The sequence below is a fragment of the Lipophrys pholis genome, assembly GCF_963383615.2.
Source record: "Lipophrys pholis genome assembly, chromosome: 1".
NCBI classification, from domain to species: Eukaryota; Metazoa; Chordata; class Actinopteri; order Blenniiformes; family Blenniidae; genus Lipophrys; species Lipophrys pholis.
Window position 1 is genome coordinate 1,032,261 of NC_137635.1, and position 17,413 is coordinate 1,049,673.

Genomic DNA, 17,413 nt, shown 5'->3' on the forward strand with positions numbered 1-17,413 from the left:
TGGAGCCAGGCCTGCTGGTGAGGGGGCCCACGTGGTCAAGCACAGCTCAAACAAGCGACACCACCTGTGAAGTTCATCACAAGGAAACAGGACACTGGTCATTCTGGTTCTGTGGGCCCCTGCAGCAGAAACTGCCACTTGGGCAGTAGTGAGAGGTTGGTACTGAGTAGATATGGTTCACCTCCACAGAAAGCAACTCCTCAATAAAGATATAGAATGGTCTTTCTTACCAAAGGGATGCAAAGAGTTTGACAGGAATCTGAACTGGTACTAGATGTCTGTCTGGGGTATCCAGTGTATATAAACATGTTCCAACCAAAGGATGCTCACAAGTGTACCTGATACTCTTTGGGCCTCTGGCCGACGATCAAAAAACCGGATGGAGAAATATAGATTTGATCATTTTCACTGGGAAAACAGTGACACCCAAAAGACCTTTATTACATTAAAACAAAGTCCAAATTTACAGCGAAAGACAATCTTTAATTCTTTATGGTTAAAAAGCTTGTCTTGTTAATACTGTAATCAGTTAGTCGTAAAAATGATACAGAGATCAGAGACAAACAATTAACATAAGCCTTCGCCCCACCCCCAGTAACCCCTTTAAACGAGTGGAACCGGTAAAAGAAGGACTGTACTGACAAAACGTGCAAGACAAGTATCGGTGAAAGACGGGCGGGCGTGACGGACGACACAAAGGCAAAATTTCAGTCTTCTCTGCAGGACAGGATGAAGATTTGCAAAGCTGAAATTTGTGTACTAGCTTTACATGGAAAAGGAAATTATAAGGAATAGCACAAAAAAAAAAACCTTTAAAACAATAAAAGCATGCTATACAAGCAAAACTGCTGCCTTTCTTCAGTTAAGATGTGGCTTGCTCTTCAGCCTTCGACTGGAAGAGGTTTAACAGAGTCCGATAAGGCACCAATTTAATTTGAATGACACGTGTGCGAGCGTTTCAAACAATCTGAACAAAAGAAAATCGGTGAATGTGGTCAGATTTTGGCCTGATTTCCTTAAAAAAAAAAAAAAAACTTGAATATTTGCAGACATGAAGAGGGTGACGTGGAAAACATTTACAAAGGAGCTCTTAAAAAAAAGAAAAAAGAAGGAAGACAAAAAATAACTCACCGGCATTGAGCTGCATACAAGTTTCGGATCTACAGTACAATAAATATAAATAGACTGAGGGCAGACCGAAGAAAAACGCAGACGTTAACGATTTACATTCGAGTCAACTATACAATGCAGCATGATGAAGAAACCAAACCCTGGAAGTCGGTACAATATTTGGCAAGTCGGCCAATAAAACCTGGACACAAATTGGTAGGCGGACAGGGTCGTCCTCCACTGGCTGTCCTGAGGTCGGGTGTGACACTGAATTTCCAGTCCTTTTGTCCTCTGCCTCTATTGAGACATGCCGTCCCAGCAGAACCCTAAAGATGTGCGCCTTCTAACGTCTTCTACATTTAATCCACCATCACACCTACATGTCTGGAGTACTTATGAAGGCTGAGACAGCTTTAGAAATTTATAGGTTCGTTTATTAAAATGTTAAAGATGGCAAGAGATACTTGCAACTGATCAGGTGATCCAAACTTAAAAAAAAAAAAAGGAGAAAAAAATTGACGAATTGATCGGTTTGTATTCCGTGTTATAAAAAAAAAAAAAACCAAGCTGAATTACTCAGGTCATGTCCAATATTTGCGAGTGTCAATGTGGGGAATACATTTAGGATTGAATGCAATGATTGAAAAACCTCTTGAGAAAGAATAGTGGGGATATTTTGCTGGACACTCGGGGAGTATGAGCATCACAAGGTGACTGTGGGTCCAACTGAGGCTCGTCCTCTGCAGGGCTGCGTTTCCACAAATACGTCTCGCTTTAGCCGAACTGGAAAAAGAAGTTTCCAGGCCCAGCGTCTGAAACAACAAAACAAAACAGTTGGTCAAGAAAAAGGCTCCTTCTACATCCAATTCTTAAATCTTTCATTAAACTGAGACAACATTCGTTAAAAAGATAAAGAAAAAGAAACGGTACCTGGACTAGAATCAAAGGTGAATCCTCCACCTTGACCACCAAAGAAAGCCCTGAAGATGTTGTTCGCATCAAAATCTGAACAAAGAAAAGCACAGGTGAGCATTAAAGACCTTCAAAATGCAAAAATGAGTGAAGTGACAGAATAAAGATGTTTGGGGTACACTTCTTCCAACTTTGTTAATTTAAAGTTTAAGGCTTTAACAAAGGTAAACTTCTACAGTTGATCAAGTGGAGACCAGAGCAGAATCATCAGCTTCAGTGGAAAACTGGCGCAACATAATTTCACGAGTGAAAAACAACATTTGGAGACAAAATCTATGAAAAGGTATGAATTACCTCCGCCATCATAGTTGTTGTCGTCTTCGAGGTCGTGCCCATTGTCGTAGCGCATTTTCTTCTTGGGGTCAGAGAGGACAGTGAAGGCCTCGCCCACTTCCTTGAATTTCTTTTCCTCTTCCTTTTGCACCTCTGGGGTTGCTGCACTGTGGCGGTCTGCAAAACAAAGATAAACGGTCGACAACAAACCCAAGAAATAATCCTCACCAACAATTAAAAGCTGGCGTCATGCCTCGGAATGAAATCCAGGAGGAATACCTGGGTGGTGCATGAGAGCCCGTTTGCGGTACGCTTTCTTGATCTCGTCCTCGGTGGCGTTCTTGCCGACTCCCAGCACCTTGTAGTAATCTTTCCTCTTGCTCTTCTTCAGCTCCATCTGTGCCGTCTTCAGCAGATGTTTGTGATCTGCAACACAGAGACACAACATCCCATCATCTCACATGCTCATCGACGTATCGGTGACGAGGAGAATCAGGACAGGGGCTCACCCGAGGTTTTTTCCGTCTGGTAAACCTTTTCATAGTCCCGTACAGCCTCTTCGTACTGCTCTGTGTCCATGTAACTGCAGGTCGTAAAACGAGTCAAAAAAAACTAAAGCAAACCTGCACAATACTCAACACCACCAGTGGGGAATGTGTAATCTAATGACTGCATCACGTACCACTGAGCTCTTCTTAAGTAGGCCTTGATGTAAGTGTCATCGAGTTTGATTGCGCTGGAACAGTCTTCAACGGCTTGATCAAGTTTCTTCAGCTGTTTGCAAGACGGGAAATATTGAAAGGAGGCAAAATGCAAGAGTCTGAACATCAGGGGAAAAAAACTATTTTTAAGCAAATTGTCAGACGTTATTGTTGACTAAGTGACTCTTAAGGGAGATTTGTGAGAGGGAGGAGCTAATGTGAGACAGACTTTCGTGTAATCCAGTTTGCATTTACCTTTGCTCCTGCTGTGGCTCTGTTGCAGTAGAGTTTTGCATTGGTCTTGATGTTGTTGGGGTCTATCGCCAGCGCCTCGGTATACAGCTGGTAGGCTGCATTATAGTTGCAGCTTTTAAATGAATGGTTTCCTTCCTCTTTCTTGGCTTTTAACGCCTTCGCATTCTAGTTCAGGGAGAAAAAGAACAAAAGCCTGTCATGTTTATCTTACAACATTAACTTAGTCCTGAAGTGACTTTCTATGTATAAAATATACTCTCAATATCTCAGTAAACCACGTATCATGCATCAACTGGATTTAATATTTCCTATCTAACATCTTAAAGGTTATAGATTTAGCTGTAAATGCACTTTCCATCTTTCAGCAGGAGGCCAAGCGACATTCTGACCTGCTAGTGCTGCTCGTAGGGAGTTTTAAATCTCTTTAAATCCAAAAGGGATTTAAAAACTCCTTTTGTACTTTTAAATGTTTCATGTCATGTATGTATGTATGTAAGAGCATTATTTATGTTTTTATACTTTGCTGTTAGACCATGTGACCTATGAGGACACAAATAAAACTGAACTGAACTTCTAATCTTGCTTCTGCTGTTAAGAGTCGGCCTTCCAGCACACGGGCTCTTCTCTACTCAGACCCACTCACAGCAGCGCTGCTGTTTTATCCTTCTACCGTGGCAATACACTTTTGTTTTTTAATTCTGTTTATGAGGTGGCTGATGCAACATATCTTCCATATGTGTGCGCACTTGTCTAAAGGCATCAGGGAACAACATTGTGATTGCACTATCAAGTAAAGACAAAAATTACTTTTTGGAATGTAATAGGATTACATGAATGACATATGACCTGGACAGGCACTGTGAACACGCCGGGTATGAATGTGCACAGGTTGATATGTATATGCGTTTGTAATAAGCAGCAATGTAAGAAAGTGTATAACAACAAGGTTGAATAAGCTTTGCTTCCTCCTACTCCTTTTCAGACGTGATTAATGCTTGTGTGGTACGAGTGGTTCATATACACTATAGCAGTGGGGATTTTATACATAAACTATGCATATAATTTTGTGTAGTATATTTGTAAATGATGATCTTCGTGGCTAAAATTAATGATCGAACAGAGACTTTATTAAAACCGTCTTGTTGTAAATTAGTGACAGCATATATTGTGTTTGAAGCGGTAGTGGACATTACATCGCAAAAAGTGTTAAAAAGCTCAACAGGATACTTTTAACTGGTAGTTAACTATCATGCAAAAACAGTAACTTACCCTGCAGGCGACCCGAGCCTTTTCGTGGTCGGGGGCCATGCGCAGCGCCTGGACGAAAAACTGCACTGCCTTATCAATGCAGTCCTCATAGTAAAGACACAACCCTCGGACGTACAGTGCGTCTGCATTTGTGGAATCCATTCGCAGGATGTCACTAAAAAAAAAGAAATATTCAAGTCCGACATGGAAAACTATGTAAAGTGATGTAAATGACCTCGAGCATATGAAAGCACAGGAGCGCCTACCTGGCGACAGACTGGGCTTCTGGGTAGCGTCCCAGCAGGGCGAGACACTCCGCCTTCAGGATTTTGAAGCGGTGGCAAGCAGAGGCCAAAGCCAAGGCCCGGTCCATACAGTACACCACCTGAAGCACAAGAAGATGCATTAATGGGGATGCACCATGTCGGACGAGATATTTTCAAAACAAAATATTGCTGATGCCGTTCTTATTACCGACAACATTGAATCACACTTTAATAATTAAATCATTGAACCTGGTGATGGGACTTCTGTTTTGAAGCAGCCCCCAGACCAAAACAAGAAAACTAATTCAACTTGCACGTAAGCCATATTTCTTTTTTTTTTTAAAGACAAAAATGTAAAATCTTTAATATTTTCAGAATATTTTGACACAAACTAAGGCATGACATGCTTCGTAATTGCAAGAATAATGAGTCCACTTCACAACTTTTACAGAACACAAAATAGTCCCCATACCTAAATAAATACATTTGAATTGTGAGCTGCAGGTGATTCACTGACTCTTGTTTTTACTAAATGAAAGCATTTCTTCCCCAATAACAGGAGCCCATGTGGTTATACAATACTTAAACATATTACATGTAAATAAACTCACAACTAAGCTCAGACTCGTTCACACTCATTTGAGCAAGAAACAATGAGTCATGTTGACGATGTGCAAACTGAAGGTATTTAAAAACTTACAAATCCGTAATTAGTTTGAAATAAGAATCTCTGACTTTTCCAAATCTACACCAGGGGTGTCAAACACATTCTAGTTCAGCCCAATCTTCATTCCAAATGTGAACGGTAAAATAGTGCCATACAAACCTTCACATTTACACTGTTGTGTGGCAGAATAAAGTCACACAGGAGAGACACGTTTACAATGTTTGCTGGGCCAGGTTGGAGCCTCTTGCTGGCCGGTTTTGGGCCACGGGCCTTTTGTTTGACACCCCTGATCTATACCATTTCTCTTTGGGAGACAGTGCTAACACTGAGGTACCTGAGGGCTACATGGACCAGAATCGGGAAGCAGCCTGGTTGGATTTCCAGAACTCAAAAGGAGAATCGGGTTTTAACTCCTCCTCGCGTGACCGACGTTGAGCTTTCATTGCAAACGGCGACTTTATCAATTTCTAATTCTCCACACAGCAGACATGTCTGATTTCTCCCGCTTTTCATCGAGCATCCCTGCTAATGATTACACGCAGACCATAGAGAAAATGTTTAGTTCTTTGTGAGCAGTTTACATGGAAACAATGCAGCCTTTCCAGTCATACCAGATTCTCACTATAAAATACTGACCAAGTGCCTGAAAGCAATGATACTCAATTCATTTAATCGAAGAATATTTGTGGAGGTGCTGGACCTCTTAAATCCAGCAACAAACTAAAACTATAGCTCTGATTATTTATGAATATAGAAAGAAATAAACCAGAAATACAGACAAAAGAGTCCTCATGGGGTTGATTTTTAAAGTACCTTTCTGAAATCCCGCTTTTCAAAGCCGAACTCCGCCATTCTTTCAAACTCCAAGAGGGTGGTTGCATTCTTGTTCTAAAACGAAACAGAACTCATTAAACCTTTAAAGCTGAAATGTCACAATCATACAAGTGAATCTAATGTGAACGCTTGATTCACACGATGAGTAAAGAGAAGTTCCCACCTCCTGCTGGGCCTCTCGGTTGCTTGGCTCCAGCTCCAGAACCTTCTGAAAGCAGCGACTGGCCGCCATGGCGTTTCCTAAAGACAAGTGGCATTTGCCTTCACGTAGATGTCCCTGTGGGAGAGAGTGGAAACTTTACTGCAGGGACAGCAAAACATAGATTTTACCTGCCAAGTAGAAGCGTCACCCAACACCCGAGTTCCCACTGTTCAAACTCGCCTTCATGAAAGAGTCGTCCAAACGCACAGCCTGCTGGGAATCTTCAAGGGCTTCCCGGAAGCGGCTGAGCATCATGAGGGTGGCCGCCCGGTTGCCGTAGTAACTGGCATTTTTAGGGCTAGCATCTTAACGGTGAAAAAGAAAAAGGTCGCAATTCAGAGATCAACAGTGGGGTGAACAGGAAAGTCACATCAGTCGCTCACCAACCAGAAGACTTTATTAAAAAAAAAAAAAAAAAAAGTATAATATGAATTTTGTCCCAATATTGTGAAAGCTCATTTCACTCTTCTCACCTATGGCCTTGGTGTAGTAGTTGAAAGCCTCAGAGTAATCCTTCTGGCTGTAGAATGCATTTCCTTGCTCTTTGAAGCCTTCAGCTTGACTGCAGAGAGAATGAACGGAAACCAAAGTCAGCACAGGTTATGAACCCCCCCCCCCCCCAAAAAAAAGAAACCAGAGTCCCTCTGACATGTACAGGACTGAATTATTCGTCAATTATCTCACTGAATAAAACTTGTAATAAACTCAGATCTGAGAAAAATGTGCTGCTTCACAAGTGCTACGATTTTCTCCATTTGGATTTAATAATGAGGGAAATCTTTGCAACCTGAGCAAATGTCTGCGGCGTGTTTCACCTGGAAGTGGGACAGCAGTGAAGGGACACACAGTCCCGACTCCCGATAGCTCCGTTACTAAACATAGCAGTGAAATTCACCTGCTGCAGTGGCGTCAGGAGTGGCGACCCTTAAAGGGTGAAGCAGCACTGAAGAATTGGAGGAAGAAGCTCCTGATGGGCTAAAACTCATTTATGTATAAATGTAGTCTGTGTTGCTTAATTGACAATAAAATTTAGCATCGAGCTTAAACTGTCAAATATTTTGGTTCAACTCTCCGTGATAAGTTACTACATGATTGGACTTTTTCTCTGTTGCTCTACTGATCTATTAAGTGTGAAAAATTAAAAGTCTTAGACACTAATAATCAATCACACTTGTAATCAATGACTGTGTTGATTCCTGCTTCTTCTCTCTCTCAATGTTTTGCTCTTGTTATCTGCAGGACAACAACACAGGGGCTTATAAAGCAAGAGGACGACTGAGCCAATCCAACATCAGGTCCACACAATGAACAGTGACTTAGTGATCATACTGGGGGGGGGGGGGGCAGCTACTACAGGATGTGTTTGAAGAACCAGTCCAATCGGAGCAAGATAGTGACCTGTGTGAGGAGCAGACATATACCAATCTATATGAAATTATATTATAATATAACTATATTATAGGTCAAATTTCAGGATGAACCTAAAATGCAGGATAACTTTTACAAGCGACTTTCTGTAAACTTTAGACTGTTCAACTGTTCAATGTTTTGGTACTTTTTGGACAACTTGTTGTTCTCTGACAATTAGAGTTGGTATTTAAACTGTTGGGTGTGTTATAGTGAGCAGGTGTGTCTAGTCAATACAGAACCACCCTTCAATTTGTGAACGACACAATGACAAGCCCATACACCTAAATAACATCATGAATCCAGACATTGTGCCCATGCATGAACAACAGTCCTCATGTAATCTTCATGGATGACAATGCTCTCTCTCATGAAGGAGACATCATTAGTGAACGTCTGCTGGAGACTGGAGGACCTCAGATGGAGCGCCCTGCACTTTCTCCAGACCTGCATCCCAAAGAAAACCTCTGGGATCAGCTGAGTCTCTATAGTATACTCTGTAGAGACTCCTATAGACGCTCGTAAATCTGCATTCAGAACCTCAATGACCTCAAGAGAGTGATGCCATTTATCAGCAGACACAAGTCCACTTGTGATCAGCAGGAGACGTCGTTGTCAAGCTGTTATTGATGCTCAAGGTCACGTGACAACTTATTAGGACGCTGATGTTTTTTGTTGTGGTATGTCCCCACCACTGCTGTTGGCTTTGGTTTCAATAAACTGTTTAAGAAAACAAAATCACTATTGCATGCTTCTACTTAAACGCTCTACTTTCATGACAATATCACTGGGGAGTCAAATCTTTTGTGAGTTCCGCATCTCAAACGTTCTCCACTGAGTGTCGCGTTATCATTTCAGAATATGAATGTATAATCTTTGTAAAAACAAGACTTAGTCAGAAACTGATTTTTAAAAGGCGTGTGCTATAAAATGGGGTGTGGTTTTAAACTGAGACCGAGTTCCTACTTTTTGAAGGAAAAACTGAAAGTGAAACTTATAGATCCTTTTTAATGTTGTATTTAATAAAAAAAAGACTAGTTTTACCCCTTTAAAAAAATATATTAACATTTAAATTAAGCATGAGTGTCTCCACTGATTAATCCTGTTTGCTTGTGTACTTGATCTGATCTTTCTGATGAAGTCGTATTGTCTTCTGAATCTTTTGTTTTAATCCTGATTTGTTGATGAACCAAGTTTTGAAATACTAATAATAAGCGATTATTACTTGAGCCTCTATTTACTGTACAAAATGTAAACACACAATCCCAGAACTATAAAAGCAGATGTTTTTGACTGCTGACCAAAAGGTAAAGTCATACTTCGGACTGAGTTGGGTCGAGACTTTTAATATTTAGTTTCCACTGAGTCATGTGACACTCTGAGCACTTAAGAATATAAACCCTTAACTTCCCTCGGTTACGTACATCATTCAACACAAGCAAATCCCTGAATCTAAAAATGGTTGTTGAAGTACAAATACAAAACCTCCATTTAAGGCTGGCACATCAACACAAGCATAATTACAAAAAAAATTACAACGATTTCTTATTTGAAAAATTGTAAGAATTGCACTTGTAAATGAAAAGTGGTATTTGTTCAATCAGATAAAAATTGAAAGTTAAAATACTGAATTAATTATATGCACTCAGCTTGTTTACTTCGTAATAAGGGGGGGGGGGGGGGTGCTTAAGGATAAAATACCTAAGAATTAAAGCCAAACAAAACGCATCGTTAATGATTTGATGACTGTAAATTGACGGAAAAGCCAAGACTTTGTTGAGACTGGTTAAGGTGTGTGCAGTGGTGACAAACTGTGATAATCACCTGAACTCTGTGTCACCACTGGAACCATGCAAGCCTCGAAAGATGTGAACATAACACGACGGTGTTCAAAACCATAATTTCCCAGTACTTTGCCGTTTATGTTGGTGCGTTAAAATATTCCGAACAGAGCATCAGAAACACTAAAAGCTTTCCACGCACACGTTCCGGCTATCTGATGCTAACCATGTGTTGGAGGGGATTGTCTCCCCCCGGTTTGATGAAAATGCAGGCAGATGTTACCACGAAGCCATTTTATAAGGAGTTATGTGTGTAAGTGTCTACCTTAACTCTTACTACAAACAGCTGAAATTGCGATGGAACCTAATCGCTTTAAAAAGAAACCACATTTAGGATTTAGGAAACACGACGTCGCTAACGAGAGCTAGCCTGTTAGCTCCTCTCCGGACGTGACCGCGGGATTGTTTGCCGGCCGTGTCAGTTCACCGGGCGGATTCACTCACATCAAAACTCACGTTACGGGCTCGGCACAGACAACACACAAGACATTGACATGCTTACCGCTCCATGTCCTCCTGGTTGTAGATCTGGGGCTCTGTTTCCACCGGCACGTCGATGTCAACAGCTGCCATTTTTTTCTGGAAAGGACGACCGCGAGATTACGTCACTTCCGGGAGATTTTATTTTTTTATTTTTTTGTAGGTCAACAGAAGTGGGACACGACATTAAATAAACAATAAATAACAACATGACATATATTTTATATAACTACGACCCACGTGGATGAGTGGAGTATTAAGGCCACGCAAGAATTTTATTTTGCATTACAAGAAACATTAAATACAAATGGTTCTACTTTTCCCTCTAAATACAGCTATATTTCCAACTCTATGAAGACAAAGAAATAACCTTGATAAATAATCCAATTCTTCCAGGAAGGAGGCATCTATAAGATTATTCAATCAGGTCAAAAGAAGAGGACCTTTTCCCTTATTAGGATCTGCATTTTATTTCTTTTGATTTTTACAAAATGCAAATATCGAAAAAATAAATGAATTAAACTGAGTTGAATTAAATGGTAGAACCTTAAACTTGTGTTCCTGACCTTTCACTTTTTTAATTAGTTGACTGAAAGGTGAGGCATTTATGTCAGAAATATGTTTTTTTCTGAAATGATTGAACTAATATAATGAGAAACGTTTAATGATGAAATTAACTTTTTTTTTTACTTATTAAATATATGATCATCTCGGGATTCTGACATTATCTCAGTTTTCTTTGACAAAGTAATTGTGCCTGGAAAAAAACACGAGATGAAAAAATACAAATTTACAAGAATTAACGAGAAAGATGTTGGGATAATGTGCAAAATGTAAAAAAAAAATGTAAAAATGCAATGGTGGGCCAATCTTCATACGTATTTGATTTATTTCTAACGTATACGCATAAGAACATTTTACTATTTCAATAACATTTAAACTTTACAGACATCTTTTGAAGCATCTTAAAACACATCTAGGAAAAAAATGGAGACAGATCACGGGATAAGTGGTTAAAAAATGATCTGTCAGCTGACAGTACAAGATCCTGGGTGCTGTTCTGGTCAGTCTGCAGTCCAGACATTTTCTCCCCAAAAAAACCCCCAAACATTTGAAACATCACGTGTTGAAACTGCCGTGGAGCTGGAATTCAAGGCAAAAGCTTGTCCTAACTTTGAGGAGGTATGTTAAGAGTTTTTATACTTTTATTCTCGTACTATAAACATCTCAGGTGTTGTCCATGTTGTATTATGAACAAAATGAAATTTTAAAATATCGTTTTGGATTGTGTTTGTACTTATATATTGCATACTCCACAACCATTTAATTCTCAGGGTTTTTCGGGTTGTATATCAACAATGAAATTAATTGAAATTATTCAATTAATGTTAGAATAAGAAGTTGTATTATTTATACATAGCCCTTTGTTAGAGAAATATAAAGGTAATAGTGACCGTCTTACATTATTAAATACAGAACTCGATTAAACCTCTTTGGCTGTTTATTCTGCCACAAGAGGGCAGAAAAGTATTATAAAGTATTACAAATCTGCAGTGATTGGTGCCAATTATTTGGCTTAAAAACACAAGATATGTCTGTTCTCACCATTTTTATGGAGGTTTAGCGTTTAGGAGTTAAGAGATCAACGCCACATACAAGTACATTTTCTACAGGGAAACTTTGAATGTAATAAACACAGTTTAAATATACATTTTCTTTGCTTGTGGTGAGAAATGTCGCCACTATATTTATGTAAACTGTCAGTGACTGCAGGCTTGTGTCAAACAAACTCTAGTATTTACAGTTCTGCACATTAAGCAGTGATTCATGTACTCGTGGATGTGAAGAAAAAAAACAACCACACCGATGGAAAAACCAGGACTATTTATAAGTTCATATGCATCATCACCGTATTCACATCTTCACCACATAATTTACATTATTGCAATCGATGCACAGTTACACTTGTCATTAACTTTACCAGGTGACACTTCAGAAATACATATTGCTCAGGGTGATTCAGCACAGCCGTGTGGGAGGGAGATTTCTACAACAGAGGAAAGTAGTTTCTTAATACACTCTATAAAAATAACAGTTTTAATTATGTGAAGGACGGTCTCATTTGGAAACTTGAGGATAAAGCCTTTCGATGTTGAATTGCACACTTCCATCTGTTTTCTCTTTTGTAATATTGCACAAACAGCACCAGCTGCTGGAAACACTTTATTCATTGGTACATGTTCATCTCATTTCCCTTCTATAAGCACCAGACAAACATCTGATAAATGGTTGAAAACACAACACGATATTATCTTGTCTACAGATATGTTGGTAGTTAAGAGTTTTGTTAATGTACTGTACTCATTCATACATCCGGGGACACAGTGGACAGATGAGGAAACACACAGAAAAGCAATCACACGCTCAGAATCACAACTATGGGCAGTTTAAAATCGCCGATCAGAATCAAAAGCATGTTTTTGGACTGTGGGACGAGACGTGGAGCATCCAGAGAAAACTCTGGCATGCAAAGGAAGAACATGCAAACTCCCTCCAAGCTCCAAGCTGGTTCAAGAGTTGAACCAGCGACCTTCTCACCATGAGGCAGGACTACAACACCACAGTGCGAACCACGTACTGCATGCATGCTTCTTTCTCTTTACTATCCTGTTGTACCACTGCAAATTTCTCCACATGTGAGATAAATAAAGGGATATCTTATCTTATATCTTATGAGCATTTTAAACTCATCTGAATCCTCAGTTCATTGTTCTCTTTGTTATTTATCTTTTGTGCATCCTCTCATTCAGGGAGGCTCGTAAAATAAGTTAAAGTTGTTTATAAGTTGATTCGTACACATTTACATCTGCATACAACGACATTATACTGTGATATAGACCATTCATTTAATGCACATTTACTCACTATCAATCCTACGGTGAATAAAAGGGACTGAAATGAAATGGAATATCTCTTGTCAAAGTAAGTCTCATCTCCTTGTATGAAGTAGAAATACTGCGTATTTCCTGGTAGTGAATTTTCACTCCTGCGGTTGATTGTCACCTGATTGTCCAGAGAGCAGGAAAGACAGACGGGGAAACGGTTTCAGCAACAAAAGTATAATCTTTATCTAAATAAATTACAGAGAACAGACGTCCACATCATGGCTGTAAAGTTTGAACTTGGTCGGGTACATAAATCTCAGCAATGCAAAGTGACAGATTTAGTTGTTTTTTTTAAAGTAAAGACTGTTTCTCACTCAATTTCATTTGAGATTCGCACAATCAGGATGTTTTTTTTAAAATGTATTTTAGATTTGGCTCTAAAATCTATAACAAGGCAGACATATTTTTCTTGCTCTTCAAGAATACATATAGAAAGCTCTCAAAATCAAAAGAATCTTTTCAACAAACACTTAGCAACGTTGAAACACCCTAATGCGTAATAGTTTATCACTGACTTATAAATAAATGGAGATGATGCTTGTCGTTATGGCTTCCTGAGGGGTCCAGACCCCGGGGGAACATGCACTCAACAGTTCTCTGAGAGGAAGCAGCTGAACGACGGTCCTTCCAGCTCTAATAGGTGAGACTGTGGTCAGTCCGAGCTGAAATCTCAATCCACACCAGGGGATCGCGCAAACCGTTCTTCTTATGACCTGCCAAACCTGACGCGCTGCTATGCTGCTCTCAACGGTCACTACATAGTGACCCGACGTCACTCATCAGTGCTGCGATTTGTCCTCAGCTGGCCCGGCTCAAAGTCCAGCTTTGCAGAGGTCAGGTCTTTGTCGCTGTGGGCCTTCCAGCCTCATGGCATTTGTTAGTAAGGAGAGAATATGATGGGAGTGTGTGTGGCTCTCAGAGGTCCAGGAGCAGGCCTGAAGAGTGTGGGGCTGATCAGGGGACCCTGGATGATGGCTGTGGGACCTGGAGGCAGTCGGAGACCCAGGGGCCCGGACGCCAGGGTGCACAATGCGGCTGGACTGAGGGGGCTGGTCAGGAACCCTGCCGGCAGGGCTTTAGCCAGGTGCTTATGCAAAGCCAGCTTGGTCTGAAATCAAACGGAAAACACAGTTAAATGCCCACATCACAATGGCAATAAGCTGAAAAAGGCCAAACGTATTCAGGTTTTTTCAGTAATGTAAACATAAACTTTAATAAAAGGGAAAAAAGAAACTAAAATATTAAATGAATCAACCAGCAAACAAACACACACAGACAATAAAATAACGATTAAAAAAAGACAAATTTGGCTGGAAAACTGAGACTACAACTAAATCCTCATTCATAAAATGCTTTGTAAAACTTTTTAAATGTTTCATCCTCTTTGAGGTGACAATATAATAAACACGAAAAAGGTTTTATCAACCAGGCAGATAAGGAAGTATTGTATCCCTCCACCATGGATTTCCAAACTTTGTTTTAAATTTTTTTTAACCCCAGATTGAAAACGAGGCTTTACGTGAAGATAATTTAAGACTTCACTCGTTTTATCTGCCTCCATTGGTGCGTGAATGTGTGAACGTGACTAATGGTGTGAAGTGCTTTGGGACTGTTCAAGCATTTGAAAAGTGCTATATAAGTGAAATCCATTTACCATTTGACACTTGGAATAAAACTCAAAGACTATATTGATCATATGTTTCCTGCAAATAGAATCCATTATAAATAAAATTACACAAAATCACGGAAAATAGTAAAAGAAATGTAAATTCAATTTCAAAAGACTGTTAGTGACATTCAGTTTACCACAGATAAGGTAGAGAAGAAACTCATTATTCAGATATACTACAGTGGTTAGCACCTAATTTGTAGGTGAATTATCAAAGACAAGATATTACATTTTATGAATATTCAACAAAAAGTACTCAGCTGTGTCAGTCTTTATTAAAGCATTGGACTGACCTACCTGCACTGCTTTGCCAATAGCATAGCAAAATCGATAACTTTTAAGTAACTTTTAGAGAACTAAAACTTGGATTTCATTCCTAGTAGCTTATAAAATATGTATACCAATTGATATGCATTTACTATGACTCCATTACTTATTTCCTTAAATAGAAAACATATGAATTTTTTATCTACATTGGAAATTTAAGGTAAGAGTCTCAGATACGCTTCGTTCCAAGGCCTTAAAAACACCTGTTATTGAAAGCAGCTCAGTTTTCAAATAGGAAATAAAAGCATTTCAGAGTTGCATCAGCCTCCCTGCAGCCATCAGCCTGTGAATATGTTGACGGGTGCGAGGGACAGTGTGCTGTTAGTGCCGTGTGGGTGTGACAAATTCTCACCGCTAAGACTGCACTGGGCTGTAGTTTATTATAGGGGGCGAACTTCGCCTTGACAGGCTTCCCAGCCAGGCGCTCTTTGTGTCTCCTGCTGTTCATGTGCTAAAAGAGAACAGGGGGGTGGGGGGTGGGGGGGGGGGGGGGGGGGGGGGGGGGGTTGTTCAGTGACGAAGCGCTGACTTACAAAGAGCCAACACGTTGAGGAAACTAGCTTGTGAAATATGAAGGTTAGGAACGTGATCAGTGTCGGAGTAAAATGAGCCGAACACAATAACCGGACGAGCACCTGCTTCAGCTGAGTCTCCGAGTTGACGGACACCTGACACAGTTCACAGTGAAAGGGCTGGCCGGCCACGCCCACAACCGCCCTGGGCTTGCTTCCCATTCGCTGCTTCATTCGACAGGTTGACCTGGGCGACGATGTCATCCTGACCCTGCGTTGTGATTGGCTGCTGTTCTGCCCATCCAGCATCTGCTTGTGCTTGGAGCCTGGATCAATCAGAGGCGACGAGCGAATCAAAGTCTGATCAATTTCAACAAAACGTATGGAAGTAATGACAGGCTGAGGGCTCTAATAACGTACTTACCACTACAATGAGCCTCCAGCTGGGAGCTGGAGTTGACGGTCACTTTGCATGTAGGACAGTGAAGATGTTTTTTGTTGCTTTTGGCCTCGTCACCCTGCACGGTCTCCTCCTCGCCTCCTGTGGATCCTCCCTGAGGATCAGAGTTCGGGGGTAGACCTGTGGTCTGGGCGCATCCCTCCGCAGGTGGATCTTTTGAAGGTACATCAGCGAGCTGACAGCCAGGGGAGACCTGTGGGGACGGGTGAGTAGATGGGAGCGAGGAGGAGTCCACGGGTGACGTCCTGGAGGGGGGGCTGGGTTCCTGTGAGCTCCCTTGGCTGTTTTTAGTTTGCTGCTGTGCAGGTAGGGACGAGATGCTCGGGCCTGACGGACAAGTGAGTAAACAAAAGTCACATTAAAAAAAAAAAAGAAGTGCAGAAATCACTTAAGGTCAGAAGACTGATTGAACACAAACGATGGTAAAACACTCCATGCTTAAAAGACCCCCCCACTGGAGAACTTCGGTAGTGACTGATGCAATACTTTGAGACGGATTCATTACAACAAGGTTGAATAATTGAAATCCATTTATCCGGAGGAATATTGCAGTGTTCGCAATCCTTTCTGTTTAATTCTAAAGCAGGTTGTTGTAGAATAAAGTAATCTGAAAACAGTGACAGTGTAGGAATGTCATGAGGCCGCATGTCCTAACGATAAACAACAAGCTTAGAAAGTGAATTAAGCGGCAAACAGTGAAGGCAGCTGATGAAATATTTGTGGCTTAAAAATACAAGCAACACTTGGAATTTGCATTTATTATTTTGATTGCGCCAAAAAAAAAAAATCAAATTTTAAGACATAGTCATATATTATGTAAACTTGGACTGGGGCTGAATTATATAATTCAGAATAACATTACAATAATTGAAGTCTTGTCTTTGACTATCCAGAATCATCACAAACAAGTGACTCGGTCAAGTTCTTTTTTTATTCTTCTTCTTCCATATAACCTTTTTTTCCCGCATTTCCCCCTCGTTTTATGCCATTTCACTCATTTTGTGTCTCTGGGCCTCGCTGTCATTTGTTCACTCTCTCTGCTGGAGCTCCGTCCGTCACCATCAATCAACCACCATGGCAACCACTGATTGTAACAAGCTTATGATTATGTGGTCAGAGGGAAATTGATAGGTTCTGGAAGAAAATGGGAGGGAGAAGATCAATAGTAAAAAAAAGAAAGAAAAGCAGACAGAGAATGGACGGGAAGATAGTGACAATTTGAGGGAGAAGCTGAATGACTGATG

General features: G+C 40.5%; 2 protein-coding genes across 3 annotated transcripts in view; both read right to left on the reverse strand.

Moving 5' to 3' along the window:
- Positions 1–391: 391 nt before the first annotated feature.
- LOC308119065 (dnaJ homolog subfamily C member 7-like) lies at positions 392–10,396 on the reverse strand. The gene is made up of 14 exons (XM_080478894.1): positions 10,279–10,396; positions 7,002–7,090; positions 6,709–6,833; positions 6,490–6,603; positions 6,306–6,380; positions 4,826–4,944; positions 4,581–4,734; positions 3,312–3,476; positions 3,038–3,129; positions 2,865–2,938; positions 2,635–2,781; positions 2,377–2,532; positions 2,041–2,115; positions 392–1,922 (listed from the first exon to the last, which is right to left on the reverse strand). The coding sequence occupies exons 1-14, from the start codon at positions 10,347–10,349 to the stop codon at positions 1,885–1,887; spliced, it is 1,494 nt and encodes a 497-aa protein (XP_080335020.1). The 5' UTR covers positions 10,350–10,396; the 3' UTR covers positions 392–1,884.
- Positions 10,397–12,124: 1,728 nt separating this feature from the next.
- The window catches only part of LOC308118447 (zinc finger protein 385B-like), a 79,581-nt gene continuing 74,292 nt past the window's right edge, over positions 12,125–17,413 (reverse strand). The window contains exons 6-9 of one of the 2 annotated variants that reach the window (XM_080477863.1): positions 16,134–16,496; positions 15,833–16,035; positions 15,550–15,648; positions 12,125–14,309 (exon numbers count right to left, since the gene is read on the reverse strand). In XM_080477863.1, coding sequence (XP_080333989.1) covers positions 14,079–14,309; positions 15,550–15,648; positions 15,833–16,035; positions 16,134–16,496 — 896 coding nt within the window. In that variant the 3' untranslated portion in view covers positions 12,125–14,078. The remainder of the gene's footprint in view (positions 14,310–15,549; positions 15,649–15,832; positions 16,036–16,133; positions 16,497–17,413) is intronic. The other variant, XM_080477864.1, reaches the window with a different exon arrangement.

What these genes read in the sequence shown, in the direction of transcription:
- LOC308119065 (XM_080478894.1), bottom strand. Translation starts at nt 10,349, where the DNA reads ATGGCAGCTGTTGACATCGACGTGCCGGTGGAAACAGAGCCCCAGATC. An exon ending in AAAAGCGGGATTTCAGAAAG is followed by an intron (nt 4,945 to 6,305) that starts GTACTTTAAAAA and finishes CTTGTGCTTCAG; the next exon opens with GTGGTGTACTGTATGGACCG. An exon ending in CAACAACTATGATGGCGGAG is followed by an intron (nt 2,116 to 2,376) that starts GTAATTCATACC and finishes TTCTTTGTTCAG; the next exon opens with ATTTTGATGCGAACAACATC.